The sequence below is a fragment of the Diadema setosum genome, chromosome 1 (assembly GCF_964275005.1).
Source record: "Diadema setosum chromosome 1, eeDiaSeto1, whole genome shotgun sequence".
In the NCBI taxonomy this organism is placed as follows: Eukaryota; Metazoa; Echinodermata; class Echinoidea; order Diadematoida; family Diadematidae; genus Diadema; species Diadema setosum.
The window spans coordinates 30,550,415-30,567,295 of NC_092685.1; the positions used below are offsets into that span (position 1 = coordinate 30,550,415).

General features: G+C 43.0%; 1 protein-coding gene across 1 annotated transcript in view; it reads right to left on the minus strand.

Moving 5' to 3' along the window:
• The window catches only part of LOC140229613 (WD repeat-containing and planar cell polarity effector protein fritz homolog), an 81,260-nt gene that overhangs the window by 45,908 nt on the left and 18,471 nt on the right, over nucleotides 1-16,881 (minus strand). Inside the window, exons 14-17 of the mRNA XM_072309864.1 lie at nucleotides 16,482-16,532; nucleotides 8,745-8,816; nucleotides 7,382-7,473; nucleotides 969-1,067 (exon numbers count right to left, since the gene is read on the minus strand). Coding sequence (XP_072165965.1) covers nucleotides 969-1,067; nucleotides 7,382-7,473; nucleotides 8,745-8,816; nucleotides 16,482-16,532 — 314 coding nt within the window. The remainder of the gene's footprint in view (nucleotides 1-968; nucleotides 1,068-7,381; nucleotides 7,474-8,744; nucleotides 8,817-16,481; nucleotides 16,533-16,881) is intronic.

Sequence of the window (16,881 nt, forward strand, 5' to 3'; positions counted from 1 at the left end):
TTCTTTCATGCTGTTAATTTGCTTTCCCTTGATGTTTCACACTCACCTTATAAAGTGAACTTGAAATATGAATTTTCATATAAATTGTTGCAACACAGAATGAATTTATCTCAAGAACATTTCAAGCCATTTCCATTACATACATACTAAAAATAGGGGAGCTCGTAGATTGATGATAATATGGCAAAACTGGGGGTATTCTGCATTTTAGGGGTCTAAATTATTAGGAGGAAGCTCGGTCTCTACACAACTTGTCCACCTCTCCACACAGCTTGGCCATCTCCAGTTCACTCGCCTTGATGTGGTATAGGGCATTGCGCTCACGTACATTGTACATAGCGGCACACACCCAAATGACACATGAGAATTTGGGGAATCACTGTTGCCCACTGAGATTTGTGAGAAAATCAAAGCCTCTCTATCACAGCTCTCAATGGAGGCATAAAAACCTCTCCGATACATTTTGTGCAGAGACTGGCATAACTGGGGGGGGGGGGGGGGTGGCATTCCATTAGATTTGGCTCAAGGAATGCGAGCTTATGACCACCACGCAGGTAGGAGCCACACTCGTGCTACCAGTGAGTCAACTGCTATAAAGAGTGACAGGGGCCTTTGACGGAGGTTGCGATGAGCTTTGTGAGTGCAAGTGGCACATAAAATGAACACAAGCAGACCACAAAGGCAGACCGTGTCGTGTGATATGCCAATACACACTTCATACTGCGCACGCTATTAACCCGTTGAGGACGAGTCCGGAGTATACTCAGACAGATGTCTACGCGAGATACGTGTTGTAGCAAAATCAGTCCGTCCTCAGCAGGTTAATGATGTAATTGCGGGAGAGGTGTTCCGAGTTCAGAGGCAGGTTCGGGCAAGTCTTCACAGGCCGAGCTGGCAACCTAATAATCTAGATCCCTAAAACACAGAATAGCCAAAACTGCTTTGCCATATTGGTTCGGCATACGCACTTGGTGAGTGTTAGGAGAATGAAGTCTTGCGCATCAGGCAGGCTATCCCATGAATATGACGGACTTGCCCACGAAAGCCTCTGAAGCGATGATTCATGCCTGAAGAAGAAGAAGAAAAAACAAAGGACTTTAAAGGGGGGAATTTAAACTCAAATACACATATGGATTGAGAGAATATACAGAAATTATGCGCAGAACACATCAGAACACATGAATGTGTAAAGTTTTGGTACTGCCACTGCTGAATACGAAGACAACGACAGTTCATGGTGCAACAGTAAAACACCAAGGTCTGGATGCAGGGTCTCCTGCACGATTTTCTTGGAAATTCTACTGTTTTGAAGAACTGTAAGAAATGAAAACACCCCTAAATTTCTGGCAATGGGGCACAGATCTTAATTAAAGGGAAATTGTGAAATAACTAAAGGTTCGTCTGATATGAAAGAGTAAAATTATGTGAGCACAACAATGAAAATTTGATCAAATTCAGTTAAGGATTTACGAAAGTTATGAAATTGTGACAATTTGCTAATTTTCACAAAACTCTTTTTAAAAATTCTATATGAATATGCAAATGAGTGAGCTGATGCCATTACCTCACCACTTGCCATACACAAGTAAATGTGTAGTTTGTACACAAAACCCAGATATTTTCCCCTTTTTGTGTGTGTGTGCCTTCAAATGTTCTTATGCCCCAGTCTCAAATCTTAACCTATTTATCTATAATATCTACCTTATCTCTATTCTGAAATTATTCAACAAGAGATAAGATTATGTTGTACACTTTTAGAGCAAAAATATTGGTGAGGATATCAGCTCAGTTATATGCATATATTCATACCAACAGTTCGAGCACTGCTTTGCAGAAATAAGCTAAAACTTCATGATTTCATAACTTACCTAATTTCTATCCATTACTGATAATATTTTCACTGTTGTGCATGCAATTACAAAATTTTACTCTTTCTTTTCAGGCTAGCCTTGTAGTGATCCAGAATTCCCTTTAAATACTTTTACTCTACTAACTGGACATACACTTTGCTTTACCTGAAGCTGCCCTATCACATTTGTGTAACATAATCACAGGTCACTGCTTTATCAAAAACTATTGATAAGCAATTTTGCATATTTGATGCTATTTGCTAGTCTGCTATTTATTCTGCTATTTGTTTGTCTCAATTTTTGGGCCACCATATTTCCTTTGTTCAGATACATGTAGATTACTCACATATCATCTTGTATGAAGAAGAGAATATGGTAAATGATAGTAAAAGCAAAGTAAACACAAGCATGATCAAACATGATCCCACAAAAATGTGTAACAGTTACTGATTTGTTAGGTATTTATTTGTTTGTTTGTTTGTTTTTTCCGTCATGCCACTCTACGAGAAGTCTTGTTCCGACCGACTTCTGGTATTAAAAAGGACATCTAAACTGATCTGGTATCAGACAAGATAAATCCCCTCTGTATTAATCACACCGTGATATGCTCAAAACCTTGTCCAGGACTTGCTTGTAGATGTACAGCCATTAAGCCTTCGTGCCAACTATTATCAGCCCGCATCTCCGCACACGCCCACAAACAGCTTTTCTCTCTCATTGACATGCATGGCTTGTCTAGCCCTGATCAAATATTATCATATCAATGAGGGAGGCTTAATATAAGGGATTTTGGCAGGAATAACCATTTGAAACTTTTATCCTGAGAACATGCCAATCCAGCTTTTGGGTGAAATTATATAATGCAGAAATATCACTGAATGTGATTAATGCCTCCGCCAACCAGTGCTCACTATGGGGGTAATAATGAAGTTCAAATACAAACATTCCCAGTGAATATTTGTTTCCACTGGTAGGAATTCACAATCATATCTGGGCTAACTTCCCCATAGCCCCATGCTGCAGTGTATGATAAAGAGAAAAACAGATTTACAAGATAAACCATGTGACAGTTTATCAATGATGCTATAAAAACATTAAAGTCTAGGCGATTTTCCTAATTTCATATCATGTAGTACATGTACATAAATCGACAGCTCCATGTGGAACTAGATGTGGTCATTGAGCAGAGAAACAAATATTCTGAAAACCCAAAACACACTTAAACTGAACAAGGAAGCAGTTACACCATAAGAATGCATGAGTAGGAGGCTGACATATTTCAGAAATGTAGCAATCAAATTCCATTGCAATACCACTTGCTTTAAAACAAGGCCACCTGTGTAGACTTTATGTACAACTCTGTATGCTTAATTCTTTTGTTCTGCTTCCTTGAGCCCCCATGCATTCTTATAGTGAAGCTGACCTATGTTATCATCCTTGTTCATTGTGATTTGCTATAAATTTTGAAAACGTTCTTATTTCTTATCCCAATCAATATAAATTCTGAAATTCTGTACCCAGCATATCCAGTTTAAGTATTTGTGAAGGGGAAAATTCTTACTTCTTAATTGTGAACTGTTAAGCATGTCATTTCTACATTCAGAATATATACAGTAGATAGACAACTGTATTACCTTCTTAAAATGTCCTTAACTATTGATAACAAAATGTTGGCCTGCTTGTCAGATGACAGCGCCCTGCAGAGTCACACTTTTAGCACTCACACCAAATTTCAACTGACAGAGAGCTGTAATCCATGAGATTTATTCAAAAAATATGGTTACCTCATCAACACACTGTCCAACTTTGATGAACAATGCCTTGCACAATCTAAACCTTACAGCAGTCAAAAGTGCAGAATTTCACATCTAAAAATCCAAAACTGAAGAAGTTATTCAATTCATAAGAATATTGACAAACACACACACACACACACACACACACAAAAAAAAAAACCAACCCTGTCTTGCATATGTCTATCTGATTATTGGAGTCACATTTGCTGAATTTAAAGTCACAGCTAAAAAATAAAAAAATAAAAAAAACATATGCTGTTCAATCACAAGGTTCGTGTGCGTTTTCATTCAATGCTGTTAGAATGGCAACATAAGATGTATCTTGCACATCTGCAGAGTACAGTTGTCACATGTGCAAAATTTCAAGTCAAAGGCTAAAAACCCAAGGGAGTCTGCTCAATCCACAGAACTTTTGTATGATTTCATCAAAAACAGCTGTTACCATGGCATGCATTGTTCAAACCTGACGAAAGATGAAGCTTGCATATCTACATGCTAATGTAGTCACATGTGCAAATAAATTTCAAGTCATATGCTCAGAGACTCCAACCCCCAGCACCTGATCTAGAGATTCTCCCGCCTGAAACCCCTAGTAAACGGGAGACTCCAAGGTGATGTGCGTGAAGCGCGAAATTCCTTGCGGCCAGGGTTCAGTCTAGGGTTCTAGATGCTCTCTCGTGCTATCTAAGGCTTATTTTTCAACATACGATATGGTAATAAGTAAGAAATCTTTTCCAACGGGAGACACATAGCCAGGGCGGGAGAAATCAAATCTCAAGCGGGAGAACGGAAGATTTTGAAAAAATGGGCTTTTGCCGGGAGATCTCCCGTCGAAAGCGGGAGAGTTGGAATCTCTGCATGCTCAAGATCTGAGATAGTTCGATCAACAATATTTTTGTGTTCTCTTTAACAAAACAAAAAAAAATGCTGCTATCATGGCAATGTATATTTTCACATGAACCAAAGATGTGTTTTGCACATCTATATATTATTGCAGTAATGTGTGCTAAATTTCAAGTCATTGCTAAAAACTGAAAACATAGCTCGACGGACAAAATTTTGCATCAGAGTTACAGAACAACCTCACAGTGATTCCTATACAGTGCGTATCAAAAAAAAGGTAATCCAACTTTGGAGGGCTACTATCTTATGATTATCAGCTATGGAGAGTGTAATGTTAGTTGACAGGAAAGGGGAACTCTTCCTCTTTCCATTGATACCTATTTATGTTGACAAATGTCATGCATGACTGAGCACATGAACTTTAAAGACAACAATGACAAATTGCACGTTTTCCAAGTTTGCATGTTACTGTGAAGGAACAATGCATATCTCACTGCATAGATGAGATCTGTCAATGGAGGTGGTGGAATCATCAGGCCAGCCTGCATGACTGCAGGTTCGTGTTAAGGTTTTCTTCTAACCATTTATGGTTCATAGCCTTCAACATGACCACGTTGTTGTAAACTTGGTCCTTCCCATAAAGGCTAAACCATTATCCATTTTTCTCTCTTCACATTTAAGACATGGTTTGTCGCTGCGAGCTATGTGTTGAATATGAACAGAGAAAATGGATTGTGTGGGTTGATCTCTGTGGGAGTGACTTTAGTTATCCAACAGGTGGCCATCTTAAAGGTTATGAACCAAAAGGTTAGGAAAAAACCCTAAACACAAGCCCTAAACACAAATCTGCATTCGTACAGGCTGGCCTCTTTGGCCACTTTCATTGACAGATCTCATCCAGGCAGTGAGACATGCATTGTTCCTTCACAATAACACACAAACTTGGAAAAAGTGTAATTTGTCATTGTTGTCTTTAAAGTTCATGTGCTCAGTCATGCACGACATTCATCAACATAAATAGGTATCAATGGAAAGAGGAAGAGTTCCCCTTTCCTCACAACAGTGTGCTCTCAATAGCTGATAATTATGAAATAGTAGCCCTCCAAAGTTGGATTACCTTTTTTTTTTTTGATACGCACTGTATAAACACACTTTGTGTGGCGTGATATGTTAATATTCTTGTGAAGTTGTATGAAAACAAGAGGTTCTCATACAGAAAAATTAAGTAGAGCAAGGTGTCCCGTGTCTGGTAAGATGGCTGCAGAGGTCTATGAAGAACATTAAACTCTTATTCCAACAAAGTGCACACACTGGAAAATACAGGGACCTCTCCGAATGTGCAGGGTAGTAGCCATTTTGAAAACATTCTGAAGTTTAGTCAATGACTGATTCTTGCTTCAAGTTGTTTTTATTGCAACTGATTGATAAATTTCCCTACCTCGACACAAATAAACATATATCATTCAGTGTTTGAGTACCAGTAATAGCCATGATAAAAAGAAATGGGCATAATACGTGATCAGGTGGGATCCAAACCAATGACATCCTGACTGCCAGACAGGCAAAAGCGAACCAAAGCGCAAAGGCTGAGTCATGGATATGTTGCAGAGACATCTCTGAAACCAGATGGAGACTGTAAAAAGTCTCTAAAAAAACTGAACATGTTAGATTCTCTCACAACTCCCAGGAGACTAGGTTTGTCTGGAGGAGATGTCACGCAAGCGTCTCTGCTACCACTCCACAAGCAGTGAGACTCAAGTTGCCACAAGGTTCCCACTTAGTCTTCAAGCCAATGACATATTCACTTTAGGGATTGCTGCAGGCCCTTTGGGCAACACGCTACTAATTTTGAGTATTTGGAGCCCAAACCTGGGGGTCCCGTGGGGCCATCATCACCATTTGTACACACCATAATATCTTTCCCCCATGAAATTAAGAAAAATTATGAAAATCAGCTAATTTGGGGTATTTGCCTTCCCCCCCCCCCCCAAAAAAAAAAGACAAACGGAAGTGGTAGGCAAAAGTTGTGCTCGATGAGCAGGTGGGGTGCTAATGCAATTTCCCATCCACACAGATATTTCAACTTCTCCTGAATCAAACTGCGTCAAATTGCACAAAACATTTTCAAACATCTATCGACTTATTCACATGATAATGAACCACAAAGGATTACAGAAAATCCTGAGAGTAAATGTGTTACCTCACAGTACACAGCTTACTAGACGTGACCATGTGTCCTCCTACTGAGGGATAACATCAGAAATCAAAGTGAATATTGACACTTCCCATAAAGTTCCCATGCAGTTCAAATTCGCATGAGTCGGCACACATTAGAAAATATATTGTACAATTTGAACACAGTTTAATTTCGCAGAACTTGAGATATCTGCTTGGAGACACAAAACTGTATTAATGCCCCCACTCGCTCTTCGAGCACAACATTTGATTTTTGGCTGCCCAAACAGGCAGTGATCTTGAATGATGGGTGTGCAGTAAAGTGGCATATTGAACGGACAGGATTAGTCCACTTACTACGGCCTCGGTGTCAAATCACGAAAATGACATCTTGCAAAAATGTCTGTGAAATTGTAATTTGCAAAAATATCTGTACTTGAAAATGAAAGCTTTTACAGTACACCCTGAATACTTCTTGGGATTGTTCTCAAACGCAAACTAAACACAGATTAGAAAGGAACAACCAGGGTCCCATTGCATAAAACTTGCTATCAGTAACTTCTGCCACATTTCTATGACAAATTTGCTTCCAGCCAATCAGATGCACGGATTTCAGTAGCTTACAACAACTACCATAACTTGTTATTGATGACCAGTTTTATGAAATGGGACCCAGGCGATTCAAGCAAGTGAACTTTTCTGACTGGGATGACTCACTTGAACTGAGATGACAGCGTCAAGACTGTGCACGGCTCCAGCTGCTCTGACAACGTGTAGAAGAACATTGAGTTCAGTGCCATGTCCAAGCACTAGTAGTTAAGGGGAATACAATGACAAAAATTTGTGAACAAACAAATGGGTGTTTCAGGCAAACAATGCCATGCTAAGCTACTAGTGAGGGTTACGCAAACATTCATTCTGAGACACATGCCCTGGGAAACAAATTCCTTGACAGCTACAGCTGTAAGCCCTAAGAACATCTCTTTCAAAGACTAAACAAGATGGGCTGATAAGAGCAACGTGCCATACATGTGTGATGTATAGGAGTCAACAGAGTGACATCACAATACCATACATGTATATGCTGTACCATCATTGTTGCTTCACAGTACTCAGAAACTACCTTTTTTTTCTTTTTCTCATTTCTGGTACAGAGCCAGTTGTGTCTGGTCTTTTAAAATACAAGATATCATCATAATCAATCTATGTTTGGCATAAAAATAACTGATTAATCATCAGTCAATTATTAATCAAAACTCCTAGAGTAGTTTCACTTAGAGTTGTTCATGCTAACAATGACTTAAGTCAAAATTTGTTAGCATCAGCTCCGTGGATATGTGGCCTCACAGTTGGCTTTCACAAAGTTGGACTCAAGCTAAGCGTGATACGGTTCATTTTCCATAAAAAGCAATCTCTGTGAGTGAACCATCTACAATGCATGCCACTGCAGATATTGTCCTCTATTCCAAGCAAGAACTGTCTGCATGCTTACTCCACATGAGCCATCATTTTTGACAAAGGTATTGTTTGACAGTCACTAATGCATGAATTACAATTGCAGGGACACTTTTAAACCATGTGACAAGTAGTCATCCAAAATTTGACATAAATGTTTGTGGACAGAAATTCCAGTCCTGCATAAAGTTACACATTATTTGTGAAATTTAACATGAACTTGACAGTTAATCATGACTTAATAACCCATGATTAAACGTTTTTGCAGCTTGTTGGCTGCATGCCATTCAATACTGCTGCCAGGGCATGACGTGATCATCACATACAAGCAGCGCTCTACATACCTACTACGGGACGGAGAGGGCGCGTCAGGAATAAAAGTCAGGTATGGCTACTTCCGTTATTTCACACTTTTGATTGCAAAATACTCCAAAACAACGCATAATCTTGGCAAATCCCATCAGCCGAATAAGTTTCTGGGTAGCACAGCATTCCAGTATATTGCGAGCAAATTTGAAACTGTACAGGATCAATTTTGAGCCCTTCTGAGAACTATGTTTTAGCTTTAAACCAATGAAACGACTCAGCGCCTAAAACATGTAAATGCTTAGAAGCCTCTGCTGACCTGCATTTCTCCTGACGAGCTTCCCACGATGAACACGGAGTCGCTGGGGTGCCAGGAGATGAAGTGGGGTATCTGAAAAGGGCACACAAAGGATGTATAAGAGGATGCAAATGGCTCGGTTACAAAACCATTCACAATATACAGTAATACAACCAAATATGCAAATGAGATGGAAGTGAGGATGTCACCACCATCCCACTCTCCCATTGGTCAGGCCATTATAGGGGACAGTGCTTGCTTGATTACTAATTAGTGCTTTGGCTGAAACACTTCCACTGTCTCTCATCGACAGCCTTAAAAATGATGATGATGATGATGATGATTCACAGCATCTTATGGCACCATGTATCTGCTTCCAAACATTCAAAGATGCGGAGAGTTAAGCATTGAACATCTGGTGGAAAAAAAAAATGAGAGTCTCAAGTAAGGCTTCGAAGTGCTCCAAATTGTCAGTTTCACAGAGAAATGATGGGAAAGGCATTCCAAAGCAGAGGAGCAATAGAGGAAATTGTCTGGTCTCCATATCCCTGGAGATGTGTCATGGACATCTGGAGAGTAAGGCCAGTATGAATGATGGCCAGAATGAGGATGATACCACTCAATTATGGGAGTCAGACAAAAAATGACAACAGAGATTTCAATTATTGTCCATTACGGCTATTTCCAACATTATATAGTATGCCAGATTGAAGATTTTTTTTTTTTTTTTTAACACAGACGATGCTACATTTGCCATTCCAGGATGGATCACAATTTTTTAAAGACAACACAACAGGACTGCATTGTGCAGGTAGTTGCCTTGTCCTTCTAACTCACACATTATTAGTTAACTTCTGTGTACATGGAGGATAAGAGGATTTCTCCCCATGTATAAATGTTCAGCATGCATCGTGGCAAATTGCCCGTCTTTCTCTACTCCCCCGCTGGCAAGACTCCCAGACTCTATGTGTGTGCATGTGTGTGTGTGTGTGTGTGTGTGTGTGTGTGTGTGTGTGCTTGTGTGTACGTGTGTGCATCTAAAGCAGGTAAGCTGCATTTGCATTTATGAAACTGGAACACATTGACCTGGATTGATGATTTAATGTACAGTCCGACCTTCCCTATCTAGACATGTCGGGACAGGGGCTCATGTCGATAAGAAACTGGGCCAGATATGCGAGACTCAATGTTTAATACATGCAGCTGCCGAAGAATGATCACCCGTACCGTGCCCTGATTTAATCATAAGTTTTCTGTCCATGTTCTTGCAGGGATTTGGAGGTAGTGAATGTCTGAATGCATGTTATTTTGATGCAAATTAGATGTGAATGTACGTTATTGGGAACAATATGTAATTCATGTGTGTTTGTGTAGGAATTTTGCATGAGTTTGAAATCCCCTTTTTCCCGGTAATCATTAGATTGAAAAAAAAAAAAACTAGAAATGTCGCTACAGCGACTGGTATGCCTCCGCCATAATGCATGGTTCTCCTAATAGGTACTATAGTACAATGTCTTGACAATGTGTGATGACAGTTTCACACAATTGGCAAAATATTAAAATGACAGGTTTGCCACAAATGTGCTGAATGTTCACTTTCCTAGAACTAGGTTCAATTGGATGAATGATTAAAACGTCAGAGTGCAGGTATTTGGGAAACTGATGATTTTTACTTGACTTTTGACCCTTTTATAAGTTTATGCATTGAGTAATTTTCAAGGTATTGAGAACTAGAAATGTCGCTATGGCGACTGATGCCTCCGCCATAATGCATGATTCTCCCAATAGGCGTATAGTACAATGTCTTCACAATGTGTGATCCATGACAGTTTCACATAACTGGCAAAATATTGAAATGACAGGTTTGTCAGAAATGTCTTGAACTGGGTTTGCTATAATTTTCTAAGAGTGCAGGTACACATATTTGGGGAATTTTGGGAAAGTTTATGCAATGAGTAATTTCCAAGGTACGAAGAAAGAGTGTGATGACGGTACAAAATAGATTTTTTTTTTTTTTTTTTTTGGGGGGGGGGGCATTGAAACCTGGCCTTTGACCCTTAACCTTTGACCTTCTGGCTGGAAATTTCCTAGAGAATCTCCATTAGGTAATGCATGTATTAAGTTTTGAAACTAATAATGCAAGCATTGCATATACTAGTATATGAGGGAAATAGTAAAATTTTGAGGAGTTGACCTTGACCTTTGACCCCTGACTATTGACCCATGACCCAAAAATTCCCTAGATAATCCCTGCCAGACAGTACATGCATATGTACCAAGTTCCACAAAGATACATTGAAGCATTTGAGAGAAAAGTAACATTGCAACATTTTCACCTAACCTTTGACCTTTTGACCTTTGACCTTATGACATGACACTCTCTCTGGAGAATCTTTACGTAGTAGTACATGTCCACACCAAGTTTCAAGAAAATACCATCGGGCATTGCATAGATATGGGGGAAATTGCAACATTTGTAGCATTTGACCTTGACCTTTTGACCTTTGACCTCTTGCCAATGTCACTAAAATCTACTCAACTAATTGTCCCATCATACATCATCCTTGGACCAAGTTTGGTGAAAGCTGCTTCATCCAGTTTTGAGTTATCACGTAAACAGATAAATTTTAGGATTTGACCTTGATCTTTGACCTTGATCTTTGACCTTTGACCTCTGTCCGATTTCACTGAAAAACTAATCAAGTAATTGTCCCATCATACATCATCCTCCAACAAAGTTTGGTGAAATTTGCTCCATCCAGTCTTGAGTTATCGCGTAAACGGATACAATTTCATGATTTGACCTTGACCTTTGACCTTTGACCTTCAGCCGATTTCACCCAAAATCTAATCAAATAATTGCCCCATCATACTTCATACTTGGACCAAGTTTGGTAAAATTCCAGGAAATATTACTCAAGTTATCGCGTAAACGAAAGCGGACGGACGTACGGACGGACGTACGGACGTACGGACGGACGGACAACCCGAAAACATAATGCCTCCGGCACCACTTCGTGGCGGAGGCATAAAAAGTATAATTTCAGTATCAAATGGTAAAATAGTATTATCTTAACCTGGCCTTTGACCTTTGACCTCACAGTTCCAAAGAGAATCACTGTTAGGTAGAACATGCATAAATATGTAAGTTTCATGATGATCCTTGAGTTACTTTTGAGATATGGAGGGAAAAGTGCAATTTAGCACTTTCACTTGACCTTTGACCTTTTGACCTTTGACCTTTTGGCAAGAAACTTCCCACAGAATATATATCGGGTAATACATGCATACATCAAGTTTTAAAAAAAATCCTTCAGGCATTGCATAAATATAAGGAAAGTAGTGATATTTTGAGGAGTTGACCTTGACTTTTGACCCCCTGACCTTTGACCCATGACCCCCAACTTCCCTAGATAATCACTGCCCATCGGTACATGCATATATACTAAGTTCCATGAAGATACCTTGAACCATTTGCGAGATATGGAGAAAAACATGAAATTTCAACCTTTTTTTTCACAAAATAACCTGTAACCTTTGACCCCGTGACCCTAAAATCCAAACAAAGTATTATCCCCGCAGGATATACCCTCATACCAAGTTTGATGTAAAACCACCACACGGTTCTTGAGATATCGACAAAAACAAAAAGGGACGGACGTACGGACGGACGGACGGACGGACGACCCGAAAACATAATGCCTCCGGCCACTTCGTTGGCAGAGGCATAAAAATTGGGGAAAGAAAGAAAATATGCCAAGACCGCATCCAGATAATAGACAGATCTGGATAAAGGGAGGCTGGATAGGAGAGGTTGGACTGGATATGTTCCGTATATTGTATTCTGTTTTAGGTTTATCCTGTTTCTCCACACATTCTATGCTAGTCTGGTTTCCACACCCTTTGCCAGTTTCAGTCCCTTCCACAAAATGTGTCCACTGTGGTGACAAAGTTATGGCCTTTGTCTGGAAACCAGACTAATTCTTTGCTTGATTACATCTTGGAGTTCTGGGTTTTAGAGACTTGGCTAATTGCTCATTCCAATATTCAGGTCAGGAATGAGGATAAAGGCCCTGTCACACCTTTTCAGGTAAGCTACATTGGCCTGTTGTGAGTAGAGATTTTCCAGCACGCAGGAGAATTTTCTGTGGGTGGACAAGGATGTTGGCAAGTTCTGTACTTGCATCTTACCAGCTAGACGAGCGCTACTTACCTGCTACTTGTATGTATTCCAAGTGACCTGCGTGAGAGCTTCGAAATCGATCCGTTTTCAGTTATGAGGAACATAACGGGGACTGTAAAGTACCTGCGTTACAGCTGCGAAGTACCTGCGTGGGAGTTGCCTGCGAGGTGCTGCTGCTAAAAGAGCCTCTAACTGGTGTTCTGCGTGTACTTCTGCGGGCAAACCCTCGCGACTCACCAAGAACGAGTTTTGAGTGTGCTCAAGGCCTAGTCACACCATGTCTGGGGAAGCCTTGCGGGTTGACTTACGGCAAAAAAAAATTTTGCCAAGATAATGACATTCTGTAGAAGTTCAGCCATATCAAATTCCTTCAGAGGGATTCCTTCACCAAGTTGTCAGCCCTCACTCGCCCCCCATGAGCCTGACACACACACCACACGGAATGCACGTAAAAAGAATGTAAGTAGCATGGGTCCAGCAGGTAAGACGCATGCGAAACTCGCCCCAATCCTTGTCCGCCTGCAAAAATTGTCCTGCGTGCTGGAAAATCCCCATACGCAACAAGCCCACACAGCTTGCCCGGAAAGGTGTGACAGGGCCTAAACTTGGCTGGGGTAAATAGAACTTGTGTGCGCAGCTCCGGGTAACTACGGGTGAGATACGTGCTAGGTACTGTCATGTGCCAGTCATCTGCAGGACCTCCAGGTAGCAAAAATTGTTCTTTGCAAGTCACACACAAGGCTTGCCCGGAAAGATGTGACACGGCCTTTAGGGGGAGGGAACCTGAGATAGCATAGCATGACTACTAGGTGGAGGAGTACAGGTGTTTTGGGGTGTATGCGCGCACACGTGTGTGTGGGGGAGGGGGAAGGGAGGGGGAAGGGAGGGGGAAGGGAGGGGGAAAGGAGGAGGAAGGGAGGAGGGAGGGGGAAGGGAGGAAGAAGGGAGGAGGAAGGGAGGAGGAAGGGAGGAGGGAGGGGGAAGGGAGGAGGAAGGGAGGAGGAAGGGAGGAGGAAGGGAGGGGGAAGGGAGGGGGAAGGGAGGAGGAAGGGAGGAGGAAGGGAGGAAGGGAGGGGGAAGGGAGGGGGAAGGGAGGGGGAAGGGAGGAGGAAGGGAGGGGGAAGGGAGGGGGAAGGGAGGGGGAAGGGAGGAGGAAGGGAGGGGAAGGAAGGAAGAAGGGAGGAGGAAGGGAGGAGGAAGGGAGGGGAAGGAAGGAGGAAGGGAGGGGGAAGGGAGGGGGAAGGGAGGGGGAAGGGAGGAGGAAGGGAGGGGGAAGGGAGGAGGAAGGGAGGAGGAAGGGAGGAGGAAGGGAGGAGGAAGGGAGGGGGAAGGGAGGGGGAAGGGAGGGGGAAGGGAGGGGGAAGGGAGGGGGAAGGGAGGGGAAGGAAGGAGGGAGGGGGAAGGGAGGAAGGGAGGGGGAAGGGAGGGGGAAGGGAGGAGGAAGGGAGGGGGAGGGGAGGGGAAGGAAGGAGGAAAAGAGGAGGGAGGGGGAAGGAAGGAGGAAGGGAGGAGGAAGGGAGGGGGAGGGGAGGGGAAGGAAGGAGGAAAAGAGGAGGAAGGGAGGGGGAAGGAAGGAGGAAGGGAGGGGGAAGGGAGGGGGAAGGGAGGGGGAAGGGGGGAAGGGAGGGGGAAGGGAGGAGGAAGGGAGGGAGGGGAAGGAAGGAGGAAAAGAGGAGGAAGGGAGGGGGAAGGAAGGAGGAAGGGAGGAGGAAGGGAGGGGGAGGGGAGGGGGAAAGGAGGGGGAAGGGAGGGGGAAGGGAGGGGGAAGGGGGGGAAGGGAGGGGGATGGGAGGAGGAAGGGAGGAGGAAGGGAGGGGAAGGAAGGAGGAAAAGAGGAGGAAGGGAGGGGGAAGGAAGGAGGAAGGGAGGAGGAAGGGAGGGGGAGGGGAGGGGGAAGGGAGGGGGAAGGGAGGGGGAAGGGAGGGGGAAGGGAGGGGGAGGAAGGAGGAAGAGGAGGAAGGGAGGGGGAAGGAAGGAGGAAGGGAGGAGGAAGGGAGGGGGAAGGGAGGGGGAAGGGAGGGGGAAGGGAGGGGGAAGGGAGGGGGAAGGGAGGGGGAAGGGAGGGGGAAGGGAGGGGAAGGAAGGAGGAAGGGAGGGGGAAGGGAGGGGGAAGGGAGGGGGAAGGGAGGGGGAAGGGAGGGGGAAGGGAGGGGGAAGGGAGGGGGAAGGGAGGGGAAGGGAGGAGGAAGGGAGGGGGAAGGGAGGGGGAAGGAAAGGGGAAGGGAGGGGGAAGGAAAGGGGAAGGGAGGGGGAAGGGAGGGGGAAGGGAGGGGAAGGAAGGAGGAAGGGAGGGGGAAGGGAGGGGGAAGGGAGAGGGAAGGGAGGGGAAAGGGAGGGGAAGGAAGGAGGAAGGGAGGGGGAAGGGAGGGGGAAGGGAGGAAGGGAGGGGGAAGGGAGGGGGAAGGGAGGGGGAAGGGAGGGGGAAGGGAGGAGGAAGGGAGGAGGAAGGGAGGGGAAGGAAGGAGGAAAAGAGGAGGAAGGGAGGGGGAAGGAAGAAGGAAGGGAGGAGGAAGGGAGGGGGAAGGGAGGGGGAAGGGAGGGGGAAGGGAGGGGGAAGGGAGGGGGAAGGGAGGGGGAAGGGGGGGAAGGGAGGGGAAGGAAGGAGGAAGGGAGGGGGAAGGGAGGGGGAAGGGAGGGGGAAGGGAGGAGGAAGGGAGGGGGAAGGGAGGGGGAAGGGAGGGGGAAGGGAGGGGGAAGGGAGGGGGAAGGGAGGAGGAATGTGCACATTCATGTTTACATGATTGTTGGGTAATCTGCATGGGCTTAAAAGGACCACTGCATAAGCAGGAGCCTCACTTAAGTGGGAGAAAAGTTTGCCTTAAAATTCCTCCCGATTCCTAAAGATAATTTATCTTTTCTGTTACCAGGCAATGTTATTTCAACTCCAACTTCACTTAAAAAAATGAGATATTTTGTGATGACTTGTGGGCACTCTGACTGGGAAACTTGGGAGGATATGACATCACCATATCCGCTAATAAATTTGGCTATACAGCTTCGCTATTTGATGCAATTGCTATTAGCTCTGGTGATACGGCTGTTTTGCAGAAATTTGTGAAATTGTATAATTTCTTCTTTTAAACAAGTTTTATCATTCTGCTAATTCAATCTCACTGTTTGCCAAAGATTACATTGACATGTGTGGGCTTTCAATTTTATGCCTTTTTTCATACAACTGTTTTGTGAAAATCTTTAAAATGCTAAATTTTATCAAAGTAAATGTTCCTGGTTTTACATCATTCACATTTAAAGCTGTTTCATTATTCTGCTAATTTGATTTTCTCTGTTTGCTATTAAAAATCATAATGGATATGATGTGAAGATTGATTTGAACGCTTATTATTCTGTGTTAACCTGTCCTGCTAAGCACTTGTGATGTGTGTGATTAGCAATTCGCGAAAATATCTGTACGCGAAAATTTCAGCTCGTACAGTATGTGTCACATGATCATATGCTTTTGATAAGGAAAATGTCAAATCACGTGTGAAAAGGTTCAAGACAAACAAGAAAACAGGTATGATTTCTTGAACTGAGACTTTCTGAACTTGCAAAACAATTAACTGATAATGTCTTACCAAGTCTGCTTGCACAAACTGTGTAATTCTCTTGCTCTCATTGTACAATACCTATATGTTGGGAGAAAAAGAAATAACATAATGTAAAGATGCCAATTCTCTTGCATTCACTGTTCATTACAAACACATTCAGAAAAAATATATAGTGTATGCCAGGGGTATGCAGCATGCTATCTGCACATCTTTCAAATGGCCAGAAAACAGAACCCAACTGTTCCTACCATAACACACAACGTCTACACTGCAAATTGTCTATTATACATTGTGCCTCCAATGAAAGAAAGAAACTAGGTAACAAAGTGGTCTACTTTGCATTACAAGGCAATACTTGCATTCAAAGAATGCGGCTCCATATGATTATCATCTTTTACAAGGACACAAATTTGCACAACATAGCAAA